At 38.8% G+C, this 18875-nt stretch overlaps 1 protein-coding gene across 1 annotated transcript in view; it reads left to right on the top strand.

The window, feature by feature from the left end:
- LOC149468203 (uncharacterized) overlaps window positions 1–18875 on the top strand; it is a 91205-nt gene that overhangs the window by 21667 nt on the left and 50663 nt on the right. The window contains exons 5-8 of the mRNA XM_089670596.1: window positions 9528–9725; window positions 10870–11090; window positions 12299–12437; window positions 17616–17683. Of these exons, the coding sequence (XP_089526722.1) occupies window positions 9528–9725; window positions 10870–11090; window positions 12299–12437; window positions 17616–17683 (626 nt within the window). The remainder of the gene's footprint in view (window positions 1–9527; window positions 9726–10869; window positions 11091–12298; window positions 12438–17615; window positions 17684–18875) is intronic.

The following is an 18875-nucleotide window of genomic DNA, read 5'->3' as shown; positions in this document are numbered from 1 at the left end:
TCCAGTTCCCCAATGTTTTGCTTGTGAATTGGTGCCCAGAGCTGAACTGCATATTCCAGAGGAGGTATTACTAATTTATTCTTACCAGGGTAATATTATATCTCTCTCTCTCTCTGTAGTCTATACCTCTTTCAATACAAGGGAAGATTTTGCTTGCTTTAGAAACCACAGCTTAGCATTGCAGGTCATTATTAAGCTTATGATCTACCAGAACCCCCAGATCCTTCTCCACCATTGATTCCCCCCCAGTTGTACTCCCCCTAGTATGTATGATGCATGCATATTCTTAGCCCCCAAGTGCATAACCTTACATTTATCAACATTAAACCTCATTTGGCACATAGTTGCCCAAATAAACAGTGCATTGAGGTCGGCTTGTGTATTGAAGACATCCTGTAAGGAAGTTATTCCACTGCAAAGTTTGGTGTCATCTGCAAAGACTGAAACAGTAATTTTAATCCCAGACCCTATATCGTTTATACAGCTGTGTTCAAAATAATAGCAGTGTGTTGAAAAAAGTGAATAAAGCTCAAAATCCTTCTAATAGCTTTTATTTCCATACACACAAATGCATTGGGAACACTACACATTCTATTCCAAATCAAAACATGAAGAAAAATATATAAAATTTGTGTTGTTTCTCTAAAAACATTGAAGAAAAGTGACTATTAGACTGTTCAAAAAAATAGCAGTGTTTGTATTCTTCTTTACAAACTCAAACATTCACTATATAAACTGAAAAATGTTTGAAGATTTTGCTTTCCTTTGAATCACTTAATTAATATTTCATTGTATAAGCACTGTTTCTGAGAACTGCTGTACAGTTGCATGGAGTCCACCAACTTCTGGCACCTGTGAACAGGTATTCCAGCCCAGGATGATTGGACTACATTCCACAGTTCTTCTCTATTTCTTGGTTTTGCCTCAGAAACTGCATTTTTGATGTCACCCCACAAGTTTTCTATTGGATTAAGATCCGGGGATTGGGCTGGCCACTCCATAATGTCAATCTTCTTGGTCTGGAACCAAGATGTTGCCCGTTTACTGGTGTGTTTGAGGTCGTTGTCTTGTTGGAACACCCATTTTAAGGGCATTTCCTCTTCAGCATAAGGCAGCATGTATTTAAACTGATCCATGATCCCTGGTATGCGATAAACAGGCCCAACATCCCCATATCATGATGCTTGCACAACCATGCTTCACTGTCTTCACAGTGTACTGTGGCTTGAATTCAGTGTTTGGGGGTCGTCTGACAAACTGTCTCCGGCCACTAGACCCAAAAAGAACAATCTTACTTTCATCAGTCCACATTTTGTGGACTGATGAAAGTAAGATTGTTCTTTTTGGGTCTAGTGTTGCACCATTTCTCTTTAGGCCAGTCAGTGTGCTCTTTGGCAAATTGTAACCTCTTCAGCACACGTCTTTTTTTCAACAGTGGGACTTTGCAGGAGCTTCTTGCAGATAGCTTGGCTTCACATAGGCATCTTCTAATTGTAACAGTCCTCACAGGTAACTTTAGACCTTCTTTGACCTTCCTGGAGCTGATTGTTGGCGGAGTCCTTGCCATTTTGGCTATTCTTCTATCCATTCGAATGGTAGTTTTTCGCTTTCTTCCACGTCTTTCAGGTTTTGGTTGCCATTTTAAAGCATTTGCGATCATTTTAGCTGAGCAGCCTATCATTCTGAGCTCAATTGTTGAAGGACCCGTGGGTATATGCCATCCGGTCCAGGTGCTTTATTCACCTTTATTCTGTCTACATATTTCTGGATCATATCAGTTGTGAGCCAATGTGGATAATCTGGGGCTGTGTCAATGCCATGCCCATTTGTATACACAGAGCTGAAGAAGGCATTTAATAAATTTGTCTTCTCTTTGTCCCCAGTCATCCACTCTAGATTGTTTTGTAAAGGGCCTACATGCTCGGACCTGACCTTTTTACTATCAATATATTTTAAGAATTTTTGGGGGTTTGTTCTACTATCTTTTGCAATCTGTGGTTCGTTTTAAATTTTTGTGACCTTGATTTCCTTTTTACATATTCTGTTATATTCTTTGTAATGTATAAATTATGATATTGTTCCTTCATTTCTATATTTAATAAAAACTATTTTCTTATTATTTATAGCTTTTTTAACTTTGGCCGTTTTTTAGCCTTTTAAACTTGTTGTCCATGGGAATATATTTTGCAGAGTGTTCACATACAGTCTTTTTGAAGAACTCCCATTTCTGTGTTGTGTTCATCAATGTCAATATTCCCTCCCAGTCTAAGTCTTGGAGAGCAGTTCTCAGCCTTGGAAAATTGGCTCTCGTAAAGTTGAGCGTTTTTATTCTTTGTTTTTGTGTGTGTGTGTGCTTGTTGTTTACAGCCAACAATAAATTAAATCATATTATGTCACTGCTATTAGTAATACGCTCTGCATGGTTTGAGCTTACCAGGTCCAGCAGAGCATAATTCCTAGTTTGGTCCTGTATGAACTGTACCATAAAAACTGTCCTGTAGTAGGTTTATAAATATTTGCCCTTTAACTGTTCCTGCAGTGACATTATTCCAGTCAATTTCAGGGTAGTTAAAATCCCCTTTATTATCACTGTCCCAGCCCTTGCAGCTCTTTTGATCTGTGCAAAGAGCTGAGTCTCCACCTCCTTATTAACACTGGTTGGCCTATAACAAACTCCAACGATTACCTTTGTAGTACGCACCCCCATGTGCAGTTTCACCCATAATGCTTCAGCCTCATCACACTCTCCATCAACTAGGTCCTCCTTCACACTTGCTCTGTGATCACTTCTCACATAGAGACAGACACCACCACCTTTCCTTTTTACCCTGCCTCTCCGAAAGAGAACATAGCCAGGAATATTAATGGCCCAGTCATGTGAATAATGAAGCCAAGATTCAGCAATACCAATTATATCACAGTTCCCTTCATGCACCAAAGCTTCCAACTCACCTATTTTGCTTGGCAGACTTCTGGCATTGGTGAACAAACACTTTAATTCATTGAAACCTTGTTCACACGTATTTTACATATTTTTTATTTTCAGTTCTTCATACACCAAAGCTTCCAGCTTCCATGTTTATTGCTTTTGATTTGTTTTACATAGGCAAGACCATACAGAGCGTGAAGAAATGGTTCCCCTGAGCTGTTTTCATTAAATTGATTAGTGAATCAGGTTTTGCTTTATTATGTGGTGTCTCAGTTAAAATCTTGGGTATTAGATTTTGATAATATGCTATTGAAAAGGGAACTTGGTTTATTCCTTCCAGGAACTCGGAGAATCTTATGACCTGGATTCTGAAAGGTTTCATTATCTTCAGATCTGCCACTTCCTTGAATCCCTGCCTAAAAACTGTGACTGGGCCTGACTTTTGACAATCTTTGAGTCTAAGTTTAGGTCAAACCTGATGACCCAAGGCTACTGATACTTAAGCTCTGACTTACTTTACAGGTTGGGAGCGTGACTTCAAAACCACTTTGCTTTGCGAAATTTGAAAATACAATTTCTCCATTTAAAGCCTCCTGGCTTTGGGGAGTTCTTTTAATGTTTTGTCCCAATGGTTTTATATTCCTGTAAGGATAGGGCATTGTCTTTCTACCTATCCTTTCTCCTGTTTCCAAGGTTGCCTGGAGATATGAAACACATCTGGTGGATATGCCCAAAAGTTAGGAGACTGTGGATGAGAGTATAAGCTATGGTCAATACAATACTCCTTTCCAATTTGTGAAATAAACCCTGGAAAGCGCTCTTGTACTACCCAATTGAACATATTAGTCATTGAAAATGTACATTATTATACAGGATTTATATAGTGCCAACAGTTTATGCAGCGCATTACAACTTGGGTGTATATTAATTGTCTAATTATTTTCATAGTGACAAAACAGATGATAGTGAGGGTGAAGAAATCACTGATTCTTAGCTTGATGGAGTTAAACACCATATACAAGGCACAATAATTAATGAAAAACTTATGGCAATCCATAACGATACCCATGACAAGTTCCTATGTACCTGGCTGCCTTGGTTTGACCACTTTCCACCTTCTTAATTGACTGCACTTTTTGGAGTTTCAGCCTCTGAGGCTTCCCTCTACACCCCTTCCTTTTTTCCCTATTCTTTTCCTTCATCTCCACCCCTTGTCTTCTCTGTTTTAACTTCTCCTCTTTTTCTTTACTTTTTCTTTTTTCAGCCGATTAATCTAGGTACTTTCTGCTGGATTAGCAGGCCCTCATTTTCTCCTTTTTTTTTTTTTTTACCTACCTGCGGGTGACTATTAGCTAGTAGTTATATCTTCCCACTGTTTGTGACATATCAGACAGGTATAAGACCTGTCAAGTTTTCCTGAACTGATATTCCCATGGCCTTTCTTGTGAGATTTCCTTAACCATTTTACATTTTTGGGCTAATATCAATATGCTAGACTCCATTATCTGGTGGGTTCTTTATCTGCTCTAAGAACCCTTGGTGAGCTGCATCTGGAAGTGAAATATGTTTTGTTATGGTATTATTTGCTGTTCTGATTGTATGGCGATCACCTCCACTGGCTGTATTTCAAAGAAAATTTTAATGAATATTGGTTGAATATTCTTTTTACCTTTCTCTTTAAAGAAAGTGACAGAAAAGGAAACTTGGAAGAATTAGAAGCTTGATATGCAGTCTAATTTCTGTTTGAAAAAAGTAGTTTAAATAAAGTAAATTTTCACTTTAGTGGATAAGGGGAGTCATACTGATTTCAGTAATCCAATCATGGGAAAGCAGAAATCCTGTTTTTTCTTTTTCTTTGCACATGCTTGGGTATTCTTTGCAAAGTGAACTTTCCCTTAGCTTTTCATCCACTGACCTTGATGAAAATTCACTTTGCAAGTGAGCATGCACTATTCTTTCAATAAATTAACCCCAATGCTGTAATTTTGATTTTATCTACAGCACCAACTATTGGTAAAATCATTTGCCTCATAGAAAACAATTATATTTCAAAAATTGAACTTCACACTATTATTTATAAGGGAGGGGTGAGAAGCACTGTTTTTTTTTTGATAGTACATCAGTTGAAAATTTTCACTATTATTTGTATTTTTATAAGGCTTTGTCACAGCACTTTTTTCATCTGAGCACTTATATTTTTATTTGTACTAGACGTGTTCCATAAATATATCTAACATTTGGGCAGATGTTTGACTGCTAAGGGCACCTAAAATATAACATATGCATCATGGTCAAAAAAACTGTAAAAATGAAGTTAATATGAACATCACATAATGAATACATTGGGCTTACAGTAACACTGATATGCAATCCCTATGACTTTCTTAATCACAAAATCACATGGTTTGAAATTAGTCATTTTCTTGTGTATTTGTTTGTTTTTTCTTATATATAAAATATGACACACTTCCTCTTTCATTAATTAGCATAATATATATAATTTCTTTCCTTTTCTTTTTTTATTTAGGTGGGCAAAAAAGTGGTGACACAGTTAAATGATGTTATGAAAGGGGATAGGGTATGCACATTTTCTGAATTAAAGCAAAAATGGGGTAGTATGCCGTTAGATAAATGGAGATATGCACAAATAGAACACTTTGTACAGACACTACCGTGGCAATTATGGGGTAAAGACAATCTTAGGCCAATAGAGAAGCTGTTTAGTACCAGTACTCACCATAGTATTTCAAAAATATATAATGTTTTGGTGAAAGAAACAGAACCTGTGTTTCTACCTTATCTGTGTTGGAAGGGATGCAATTTGCTGGGAACCTTTGCACACCTGTGGTGGGACTGTCTAAGGCTAGGTTCACATCTCCGCATTCCTGCATGGACACGAGAGCCCATTCATTTTAATGGACTCCCGTGCCTCGGGACACGCAGGGAAGAAGTCCCTGCACTTCTTCGGAAAATGCAGCTCGCACGGGAACTTCGGTTCCCAGTACAGTTGCAATTTCCATTGCGGGCGGCGTGCCATTAGAATTAATGGCACCCGCCCGCGGGTCCGCATCCCTCTGTGCGGGGGGTGCGGCTGCACGGATTTTTGTGCGGATCTGCAGCGTCACCACCCGCACAAATACAGATGCAGGCCTTTTCAGGGGAGATTGTTAAGGCAATCCATGAAATAACAGGAGAGCATATACCAGTCAAGCCCTGGAGATGCCTGTTTCACAATACAGAGAAGTTGATTTCACAATATAAGATATAATTTATAAAGCCTTTATTAAAGGCAGCAAAAAGTATGATCCCTAGGTTTTGGGGAACACAAAAAAACTCTGATTATGGAAAAATGGGTTTTAAAAATTGACCAGATTTGTGGCATTGAAAAGACAATGAACACAGGACAGGATACTTTAGAGAAATACAAATGTATCTGGGGGAAATGGTTAGCTGTTAAGTGCCAGTTTGCATAATGCGGATTGGATGCGGTTTGAACAGCATCCAATTCGTATGACATGTGAAATAACATTGCTTCCTATCGTGCCTGTTCTCATATGTCCGGTGCACTGGCACACGTTTTAAAACGTGGTTTTGCCCAGCCGTGCCGCCCTGCCGCCGTATTTCTACAGTGGCTGGGCGGCATGTGGCTAATGATGGTATTATGGTGACCTTGATCTTTTCACCAAGCGTTCATAAATGCTTAGGCCGGTAACAAGACTGTTCTCTTTTGTTTACTTTGACAAACAATGCTTCAGTCAGTGGTTTTGATCTACATGATGATGAATGTTACACAAGAAACTACTGTAGTATACTCAGCAATTCTATGACTTCTAAAGGTATCCCAATGTTTGAATGATAAATACAATTGTCACTTAAATGTCTAAAAGATTCATAGTACTGTTTTGAAAAAAAGTTGACGTTTTTATTTTGGATATAAACATTAGTAGTACTTACTTTAAAAGAAACCCCAATTTTCATGATAAATTGTATGATATATGAAAAACTCCACACAAACCATTTTGTAATGTAATAGTTTATTCATTTTTTTTTACTTTTTTCTATCTTCAGACAGTGATTATTTTCTCTAACTTTCAAAAAAATCAAATGTCACTTCCAAACCACCATGGCACCTATGGGAATACTGAATACATACTGTACATTATGTGTGTATAGAACAGCCTCAGAAATCTAATTTTCCGCTCATGTGGTTGGATCACTGCCTTTCCTAGCACTGGGCCTGATCCTGCGATTATAGCATGTACACTCTCTCACTTAGCGTTCCCACCTACTTTAGTTTAAAACAGAACTCCAACGAAAAAGATTTTTTACAATTGGAAACATCACAGGTCATATGATTTACCGATTATGGTGACTGTCCTACTACCCTGTGCCCAAATTGTGCTATTTACTGTTCAAATCAAAGCTTCATTGATGGCAGATACTAAACAAAGAACTTTTCTTCCAGCGCTGTGACTGAGAGTTTTAGTTCTTAGGCTTCATATACACGAACAACTTCTAAACTCGAGTTTAGAAGCTTTTGGCATTTTTTTGCCAAAGCTCCTAAACTCAACTCCATAAAAGCCTATGTGTTCATGTCCACATAGGCTTTTAACAGAGTTTAGGAGCTGCCGCGTTTAGGTGAGGTTAAAACTCCCTCTCCTGAACACGGAATAATTGCATTCAGCATAGCAACATTTTGACCGCTGACTGCAGGAAATCGCAAAATGTGGCAAAACCGCAGGAACCGCGGTAGCCCGTTTTTGCTGCAATTTGCATTTTGACGATTCTGGCGGTCAGGGTGGGCTCATGTACATAAAGCCTTATACAGTGAAGGGATCCTGACATTCACTTGCCCCTCCTCTTCCCTCACTCATTCATGAAGTGCTTATCATTTGGTTTACAGGATACAAGGAATCCTGTAAATAAACAAGGGGAAATCCTGTTGTTTATCCACCCCTTCTCTTTCTCATGATCATTAGTACCACTTGTATTCTGTTCTCAGAATACAAAGCACCCTGAGAATGTACAAGGTGAGATCCTGTTGTTTACCCATCCCTTCTCTCTCCTTTTCTATTCAAAGTTTTGCATTCCTGTGAACATGTGCAAGTCAATTTGTTTATGAGTTCACAGTGCATCATGAGAATTATAGTCTAAGTAAGCGGTGAGGAAAACTAACAGAAAGTGATGTCTTGTGAAATCCCTCCTAAAGGTGTCCAGATATAGCAGAATCTTCCTGTATACAGTGATAATATTACCATTTATTGTAGAGAAAACTGTGCAAAGTTAAAAAAAAAAAGTAACATATTGGTTCTTACTATACTAAAGGAACTGTACTAGTACTATAGTAGAGTTTTTTTTATTATCCAGAAGTTCAACTTTAATTTATTTATATAGATTTATCCATGAATTACTGCTATTAAACTCAGAGCTCAGTACAGAAAAATGCCTTATCACTTGATATCTAAAATATACAAATTTATCATCCAGACAGCATCATGCATCAAAAATTGCACATATTTGGGATAAATAGAATTAAATTATTTAGTTAAAATATTATTATATAATTAATTTTTTTATTTAATAAAAAAAAACTACCAAATAGAGACTTTATAGAGAAGATTTTCTAAAACTGGTGCACTCAGAATCTGTTGCAGCTGTGCTTGGTAGTCAGCTTCTAACCTCAGCTTGTTCAATTAAGTTTTGGTATTAAAACCTGGAAACTGATTGTTTTCTATGCAGAGCTGCAAAAGATTTTGCACTCTCCAGGTTTAGTAATTAACCCCCTTTTTGTGCTAAAATATGGCTTTAAAATATTTTGCCATGCAAAGCAGTTAAAATTATTTTTGTTGAGCACACCAGTGCATACAAATACATTGATTATGATGTAAACTTTGGGATTGATTTACTGAAACTGTAGAGTGAAAAATCTGGTGCAGATGTGCATGGTAGCCAATCAGCTTCTAACTTCACAGTTTGTTCAATTAAGCTTTGACAAAAAAAAATGGAAGCTGATTGTTTTCTATGCAGAGCTGCACTAGATTTTGCACTCTCCAGTTTTAGTAAATCAAATCCTTTGTGCTTTGCTTTATAAATGTAAAGTGTTTTGGGATCTATAATAATCAATTATTCATCTTTATTTGCTGTCTTTAAATGTGTCTATGTATGCCCTTGCTTCTTCTTCTATAGTAAAATATAACATGTAACATTATTAGTGCTACACAAAAGGTACCCATGCACAGAACAAAATAATAAAAAATTATAATTTCTAATAATGTTACATGTTATATTTTTCAAAACGATTGTGTCCAGTGCTGCCATATGACCGCTGACCAAAAACATTATATATTAATTAATGTTTTTTGTCAGCGGTCATATGGCAGCACTGGCCACAATCGTTTTGATCCATACACTGGCCGTGTGGGCAGTAGGTAAGTACAGAAGGAACTGGGGGGGGGGGGGGTGTTGGGGGGGTTGCAGAGGTTGTATTGTGTTAGTTCATCTTTTTTTTTTTTTTTTATAAAAAGGTGAACTTTCATTTCAAGCAGACAGTAAATGGTCTGTCCTAATCAGTAATGTCTATGATATGTCCTTGGTACAGTATGTGCAGATGCAAGAAGAGCTTAGACAACATGCAGACAAAATGCAGACAAAATGCAACAATGCACAACGTGAGAGAGATGCCCTAGAACTGGAGATCACGTCACTTCATTCTGGACTTCACCAAGAAAAAGTCACCTCCAAGGAACTGGAGAAGAAATGTGTGAAGCTTAATTCGCAAATACTGGCAAACAGAAATGTTAGTGCATAGACAATAAGTAATTATAGCTTCTTCTTGTTTTAGCAGCATATTACTGCTTCTATGGGGTCTTTATACAAACGGCATACAGACCCTACAAATTTATTATAAATATAATAAATATAAATATTATAAAGATATGGCATTCTCAGGTCATGTGTCATCAGCTTTTGGCCACTATCAGAACCGCTTATCTCCCTATACATGCCAATGGAAACAAACATTTAGCTTGAAGCAGCTTAGAAGGAGCTCAAAAGCAGGTCAACGACACCTGCCAATGAACTCTAGTTGATCTAAAAGCACCTCAGCTGATGTTAAATGCAAGCAGCATGCACTTGTAAGCATCCTGCATTTGTCCATTGACACAAGGCATAAGGATCCTTCTACACAGGTGGCGAGGGGGCAGAAAATCTTACAATTTTTCCTGCACACAGACCACCCACCTGCAAGCCGACATGCTTGGGTGAGTACACATTGCTGCAGATGCGATGCTTTGCATTGCAGTGTAGCAAATTTTATCTTGACATGTCAAGTTTGAAAGGCAGCACTGTTTGTCAAATCCACCCATGAAAGTGAATGTAACCGCTACACAACCATGATCCAAATGCTTGGCTGGTGATTGTGGCATGATCCCTCAATGCAAAATTCTTATTTGGTAGTTAAAAAAAAAAGCAGCCAAAAAAAAATATTAGGTGGTGGCAATATCTTCTCCTGCTGCCAGTGTGAAAGAAGTCAGAATAACCCCCTTCCCCCTGAAGTTATAGACCTCCTTTCCTACTCCACTTCTCCATCGCTGTAACCTTTGATGCAATTGCAATTTTTTCTTGAAAATATTTCCTGTTGATGGCAAATTTTACATAAAAAAGCTGATTTATAGTTCTGAGATCCACGTTTCTGCTGTATCATAGGGCTTTCTGAATGCTAATATAACACATCACATAATATTTTAATTTATGACTGATGAACATAATTCAATTACTACTAAAGTAATAGTATTATGTAAATTAAAACCATAGGTTTTTGTGCTGCATCTGGGTGACATTAAAGAGCCTATAAATTAAGGCATCAATGATAAGGGCAAATATAATATTATCTTAGTGTATATAGGATAAATGTCACATGTCTGTGTTTTAATTGAAAATAGATTAATGAGAGTCTTCATCTTGAAGTGTCAGCTCTAAAGAAGCACAGCCATGCACTGGAAGCTGCTGTCAAAGCATCAGCAAGTGAAAATAAATCACTCCATTCACAAATAGAAAATCTGCAGCAAGAAAATCAAGGTTTGTGTTCTCAAAAAGAACTTCTGTATAGCATAATGAAGAAAAAGGGTAAAAGGAAACATCACCACGAGGAGCAAAGCAAAAGGTACAGTGAATATATACATTTTGTGGAAGCCCCGCGTATTGCCATGTGCACGAGACCCTAGTGTTGTGTGCAACGTTTTGCATTGGAGTGCAACAGCTTAACAGTAATTAAATTGGTGAGCGTGTTTCAAATTTGTTGCACAAGAGCATTGATACTGTATAGGGGAATGTGGAAAATGTTATTTAAAATGAAGAGAAGTTTATGAAGATATACAAGAGTTTTATTAAGAGATTGTGTTTCTATACTGTATATTCATTTTATTCTGTTGTTGCATTTGGGCATATAGGACTGTATATTTGTACATGTATATAGACTACTTCCATGTTATAATGTGTAGAAACAAAGCACTCTTGCTTGTGAGCTCTGACTATGAACCTAACCTAACTGTTCCCAGTACAACCTGCAGTCCACAAACCAAATAATGGAACTTGTTCTGCTTGATATTTATGCCATATTTATGGTGACTTTATGTGAATGCTTTTTTAGAACTCAGAAAGTTCTGGCATGTCACTGTAAGTGCTATTTGTTGAGGTCATTTTGCCCTTTTCCCTGCAGACATCTTCAAACTGAATATGTAGAAAGGACACTGCACTGCATATGTGTAGAATGTTTAATCTCAGTGCTTTAAAATCTTGTTGTCTTTGGTCATTAGTGATAAAACAGATTTTTATACACCTTGGTTTTAGACCAAAAAAACCATGTGAGTGCCAAAAAGGCTGCTTCTGGTGCTAAATAAGGCGAGCCAATCTTTCGTCTAGTTTACCAGAGGTTTTATGGAATTGAGCGTAATGCAGATTGTGCAAGACCATCTTGAGCTGGCCTCTACTCCTCTCCTATTGAGTTTGACATTTTTCAGGGGCTTTTGTCAATAATGCCCTGTATGGTCTGCAGGTCCATTTACTTTCCTCCTGTCTTATGAGATTGTTATAGGTAACGTATATATTGACTAATTTAGGCCTCAAAAGTTTAGAACAATCTACAAAACATTTGAAGGTTTGAAGGTTGGTGCTTCTATGTGTGCCTTTACATGAATTATATGCTAATTAATAAATGCATCAGTGGATTAATTGATCCGGGGAATGAATCTGACAGCCATTGCTGGTGTCACTAAAGAATATATATTACCTACAGTCAGGGTTAAAATAACTTCATAGGTTTAAAAGACTTTAGCCTTTTTTTCATCCTTACGAGGTTACTCTTTGTTTCAGAGCTACTAGAGAAATCCAGATTGATAAATCTGAAGATAACAGTTGTGTGAACCATCTGGATGGCAGCTTACTCCCCGGATCACCTTGTGATTCTAGTTTAAGAAATTCCGGGAGGCCACGAAAGCTAAGAAGAAAAAAGGTATATTGTACTAAAGGAAGATTATTTTTTTATAATGACAATGATGGCTTTATGAAATGAATGATTGTTTTACCACATCAGTGACCCCGTGTTTATTAAGTGTAATTCTTAATTTTATTTATTCCGACAAGGTTCTGCATTGAAACATTTTATTCAAAAGAGAGAGCAAGATATGGTATGGGTGATGTTATAACTTGGTGTAAAGAAACAAACATAAAGAAAGCACAATGCCAGATTGCACAAATTAAACTGATGCTGACCCTAAACAGCAGGCTCCTTTAGGTTTCTTTCACACATGTGGCCAGGGGACAATAAAAACTCTCAACTCCTTTCTGTGTCATGACCTAAAGTCTGCAGGAAATAAGGCAGAAGTAATGGAAAAACTTTTTTGTACAGCCAACTGGACACTGACATAAAGAGCCTACTTTTGAGTCTGGCCCATTCAAGTACCCAGAGGAGGGAATCCCTGTAACACAGGCTTCAGACCCATCCATCCTTAAAGGGGACATCTGGATGAGCTGACCACCTACCCAACCTGAGAGTTTCTGCTGTGCTGTATAATACCCTGAAGGAAGTTTACCACACGCCTGGCATATCCCATTCCCTAAAGTGTTGGATATATTTATATGCGCATATTCAATGCACATCTGGTGAATGCGCATTTTTACTATACCTTCAAAGCACAAGCACTTAAGTATCACTGCGGTTGGGATCCTTTATCACCACTATCAATATATGAACTTTTATGAAATTTTTAATTTGTTATGTATACATTTTATTGATTTAGCCTTCATTTGAATTTTAGCGCTGCACTCCTTGTTTTCTTTTTGGCAGAGGTTTTTTCTGGTTACCTTAGTGCATAGCTGCTTCATCGGGAGCGCTCACTGTGTTTTTACTCTATATCTCATTATTACTGAATACTTTTTTTTAAAGAAGATGAAGCTGAAATACTGAGACTTCCTTGGTTGCTTCATAAGGGCAATTAGGGCCATTTTCATAAAGCTCTATATTTCAGAAAGATACATGTAGCAGATTCTTGACTTGGAATGGAGAATGAGAGAAACACTGGATGCAGCTGCTATCTGTAGCTGCTGTCCTATAGTGCTTAACTAGTTAACAGCTATATCAACAAGAGGAGGGAGCTGCTGAGCATGAAGAGTTCCAAAGACTGAGAGAGTCAGAACTTCACTGTGGGAACTGTAGTCCAGAGGAGAAAGAGACTCTATTGTAATCAAGAGCTTTTGAACTGCATTTCCAAGAGAGAAATTGCCAGGAGGAGAGGAAGGAGCTACATTTTCTCAGGCTGTACAGGACACTACTTTCTCTTGCCATGAAGGAGCTCATAGAGTGCACATCACTGTCCATTGTGCACCATCACTGCTGCATTACAGTGGCTTGAGCAGGATCCTGAGTGTTGAGTCCAGGTGGGCTGTAAGCCACCTGGGTGTAGAGCAGAGAGTTGACTAATTGCTGTGTGTGATTGGATTGTGAGCTGCAATATGGCTGGGGCTGGTGAGCGGCTGCTGTGGGGATTTACTATCTGCTGCTAGAAATAGAGTGACTGAGCCCTTAAGGAACTGACCAGCCATCTAGTAGCCATATTGCTGCCTGCAGACTTGACTGGGACAATTCTCCTGTACACCAACGGTACAACTGGGCCTCAGTGCTAGCTGGCTGAAGCATTAGGACTAAAGACTGCCTCTTTACAACTGCTACACATAGCCATGTATCTATTGATTATGCTAAGGTACTGCTTATGGAAAATTACACCATACCCTAGCCATTCTCCTAGAGTGCACTCTAGACTAGTTATAGTATTATTATTCATGTTGTTGTCAATGCTTATATACACTGTTTCTCTAGTCATCTTCCAGGACAACACACCTGAGAGAGATGACTAGTTCCACCTGACAGGAAATACAATCAACAATTGACAGAGTTTAAATTCCCTGCCCTTCCATCCACTCCTTAGTTTTTGATTGTGTTTCCCTGGGGGCCAGGGAGAAAGTGGGCTGTGGCTTTTGTGTGTAGGAGAAACAGGAAGGGATCCAAAGGCCTGGACGCGTTAGCACAGGAATGGGATTCTGAGCTGGCATATGCATTTCCCCCTCTGCCACTGATCCCATGGATACTTCAGAAGCTGGCCAGATCAGGCCGTAGACTAGTCTTGCTGGCTCTGTGGTGGCCAGGAAGAACCTGGTTCACCACCTTGAAGAAGTGGGCCATGGCTCCCCCGCAACATCTCCCAGTCAGGAGGGATCTTCTCTTACAGGGGCCAACTCTGCACCCCAATCCAGAGTTTTTCTGGTTACCGGCTTGGCTCTTGAAAGGGAGATCCTTAGAAAAAGGGGGTGTTCTGAGAGAGTGATAGACACTCTTCTCCTCAGTAGGAAACCGGTCGCTAGAAAAATATATGCCAGGGTGTGGAGAGTGTTCTCCACTTGGTGCCAGAAAAAAGGGGTTTCCCTTCCCATGGTTCTGGTGATCCTAGACTTTCTCCAAGCAGGGGTGGATAAAGGTATAGCAGTAAGCACCCTAAAGGTGGCGGTGTGTGGCAGCCCTGTCGGTCTTTTTGGTTCAGAGGCTTGTGTAAGAGCCCCTGCATAAGAGGTTTCTGGGGGCCAGGGAGAGGGTAACTCCAGTTAAGTTACATAACGTTCCAACTTGGGATCTATCCTTAGTGTTGGAGGCTTTGACTAAGCCACCATTTGAGCCAGTGGCACAGATTTTGGTTAAAATGTTATCTTTTAGCCTTCCTTTTAGCCATCAGAACAGCAAGAAGGATAGGTGACCTTCAGAGCCTGTCAACCAAGGAACCCTTCCTGGTGGTATTAGAGGACAGGGTAGTACTTAGACAGGACCCTCTTTGTTTACCCAAAGTGGCCTCAAGGTTTCATAGGATACAGGATATTGTACTAATGTCTTTCTGCCAAAAACTTACCAATGAGGGGGAAAAGAGTTTTAATTTTTTAGATGTCAGGTGGTGTTTACTGACATATATGACTATAGTAGATGTCTTCAGGAAGTTGAGTTATCTTCTGATTTTGTTTAATGGCCCAAGGAAGGGACAGCAGGTGTCTAAGCCAACAATAGCTAGATGAATCAGACAAGCCATCTCCTTAGCTTATGAGAAATCAGGAGTTTCAATACCCTCACACCTGAGGGCTCACTCTACTAGAGCACTAGCGACCTCTTGCATGGAGAGGGCTGGAGCATCGATTGAGCAGACCTGCTGAACAGCCACATGGACAAGCCAGAGCACCTTCCTGAGACACTACAGGGTAGAGTTGTTGTCACCTCAGGACCTGGCATTCAGCAGCAAAGTATTACAGGCAGTGGTCCGCCCTAAGGTAGACTTGAGTTCCTTGCTTATCGTCTCAGGTGTGCTGTCCTGGAATATGACTAGAGAAAAGTTCCAGTTACACTTACCGGTAAAGGTATTTCTGGGTAATCTTCCAGGATGGCAGGCCTACTTTCCATCCATGTCTGGTGTTAGTTATTTCAAGACAGATTACCTTTTGCGCACCAGGGTGTGGGAATACTCTTATATAACTGAGGAGTGGAGTGAAGGGCAGGGAATTTAAACCCTATCAATTGTTGATTGTGCTTCCTGTCAGGTGCAGCTAGTCATCTCTCTCAGGTGTGCTGTCCTGGAAGATTTCCCAGAAATACCGTTACCAGTAAGTGTAACTGGTACTTTTATTGTTGACTTTACTGATTTATGTGTTGGTTCCAGTCTAGTGGTACAGAACTCTGACAAATGAGGTTTAATGTTAATAATGTAAAGTTATGCATTTAGGGGCTTACAATTTGCACACATCATACATACTAGGAGGAGTACAATTGGGGCAATCAATGGTCGAGAAGGATCTATGTGTTCTGGTAGATCATAAGCTTAATAATAGCATGGAATGCCAAGTTGCAGTTTACAAAGTAAGCAAAATCCTTTCTTGTATTAAGAGGTATGGACTGCAGATAGATAGAGATATCATTTTGCCCCTGTAAAAATCATTAGTAATACCTTCTCTGGAATATGCAGTTCAGTTTTCGGCACTAGTTCACAAAAAGGATATTGGGGAACTGGAAAAAGTGCAGAGAAGGGAAACCAAACTGCTAAGAGGTATGTAGGAGCTCAGCTATGAGGAAAGATTCACTGAACTGTATTTATCCTCTCTTTAGAATAGAATATTAAGAGGGGATATGATTAACATGTATAAATACATAAGTGGTCCTTATAGTGAACTTAGTGTAGAATTATTCCCTTGAGGTCATCAAGGAGGACAAGGGGTCACTCTTCACATCTGGAGGAAAATAGATTTAATCTCTCTATATGAAAAGGCTTCTTTACAGAGAGAGCTGTTAAAATGTGGACTAGACTTCCTCAAGATCTGGTTCTAGCCACCTCAGTATCTTGTTTCAAGAAAGGCTTGGATTCTTTCCTAAATGCACATAATATACCTGGATACTAATATTTATAGGTAAAGTTGATACAGGGAATGACCAATTGCCTCTTGAGGGATCAGGAAGAATTTTGTTTCCCCAGCTGGAGCAAATTGGATCTTTTTTGCCTTCCTCTGGCACAACTGTGGGTATTGGATAGTGTATATGGAGGTTTTCTATCTGTGTGTGATGTTTTTTTTTTCTCTGTTGGTTGAACTGGATGAACTTTTTTCAATCAGAATATCTATGTAACTTTGTAACTCTATTCTACTTTACTTTGGCATAGTGATTATACTGACTGTGTCTGAACCTACCTCCTGTATTCTCATTTATGCTCAAATCACTATTGACTCTAACCCATAATAATACATTGAGTTAATTTACCGCATTACCACCACGGTATTGTGCCTATTTCCTGGTACTACCTCACAGTTAAGTTAAAAGTTATAAGTTATAAGTGCCTGCAGTAACATTCATTCAACCAGGTGTGTCAGAGAGGCTGAGGCTGTTCTTGGAGTCAAGGTGCAGAACAGAGAGCCCAAATTACCAAACGGCTGCTGTGGGGGTATGGCTACATACACAATACAAATTCATTACCACATTTTCTTTATCATAGGCTAGTGTACAAGCATGTACGCATTTGTCCTATATCATAGTATAACCTGTGATGAATTTCTAAAAGGAAAACAATGTCAGCTACTATTTAGCCATATCTAGTCACAAACAGTCTTTCTACAGGAAATGAAATGTGAGTCAAAAGATGATGACCATAAACAAGGAGACGGACTTCAACTGGATTGTGAGAGGTATACAATTTATGAAAAATTGTATATTTATTATTATCATTACAACAGTCAGATTTTTGTATATGCCAGAACGGTCGTGACCTACAGTGACCAAGGTGACAGGTGTGGTGCCGAGCTGTCTTATTGCCATGCTTTTGACAGTTCTGTTCTAATGCAGTTTCAGATTGGCACGTTAGTGTTATTAGTGGTTTGAATTATTAGTGTGATAACCTAGATTTTATCTCTTTCTGTATGTACATGATGGTACTGTAATTATTTTAATAAAAATCATTATACAGCGGTTACATGACCCAGCTCTTTCCCAGCCTGTCTGTAGGGAAACAATGACAGGAGGAGCTTCTAGTCCTCTGATGCTGGTCACATGTTCAAAACTAAAAAGCCAGTGTTTTATAACTACAGCAAAAATAAATAAATAATTAATATCAATATATGGTTTTTAATTGTCATATAAATATATATTTAAAAATAAATCTTTATTATTTTTGGCAAAAACATGGTGTGGGTGCATTTCTGCCAGTCACAGGCTGTGTCACACCCTCCAGCCTGTGTCCTAGAATAACAGGGAGGTTAAGCCACTATCAATCTACATGTAATATTCCACCCATTTAGCTGGACAGTGAGCATGAAGGAGGAGAGAGGGGAGTGTCATTTACCACTGTGTATATGCCCATGTGTGGCTTTATATTCACATGGGCTGCTCAGATGTGATAGGGAGGAAATGCTCAGGGTAGAAAATACTCTGAAAAGTGAGCATGTGCACTAGGTGCCAACACTCTTCTGCAGAATCCCCAGCTGCAGTGGGGACATGGACGGGATGGGGAGACAGAGAACAGCAGAATCAACCAGGTTTTTTGAGGAGTACAGAAAATCATAGTAGATAGCTTGTCAACTTTTGGAAGTACTAGCATCCTGTGGGCAAGAATCTGCAATGTTATTGATCAAAAAGATCAAAGAAGATATATGTCACAGCTGAACTGGGGTTGAACTGGAATACCATGAAAGGATCTTGTTTGTGTCCTTCAAGTTGATGCTGATAGGTGAGTATTTTCCCTCCAATAATCATCCGTTTGGGAAGGACTGTAGACAAACTCTTTAAATGTAACAATTGGAAATATATTGTATAAGCTGGGTTAAATGTTTCCATAGTACACATGGTAATCATTGTATTCTTACCCTAGTTTTGTTTGTGATA

Source organism: Staurois parvus, unplaced genomic scaffold (genome assembly GCF_062004578.1).
Source record: "Staurois parvus isolate SC_StPar_1 unplaced genomic scaffold, SC_StPar_1.0 ptg000091l, whole genome shotgun sequence".
Lineage (NCBI taxonomy): Eukaryota > Metazoa > Chordata > Amphibia > Anura > Ranidae > Staurois > Staurois parvus.
This window is presented reverse-complemented; position numbering and strand designations above follow the sequence as displayed.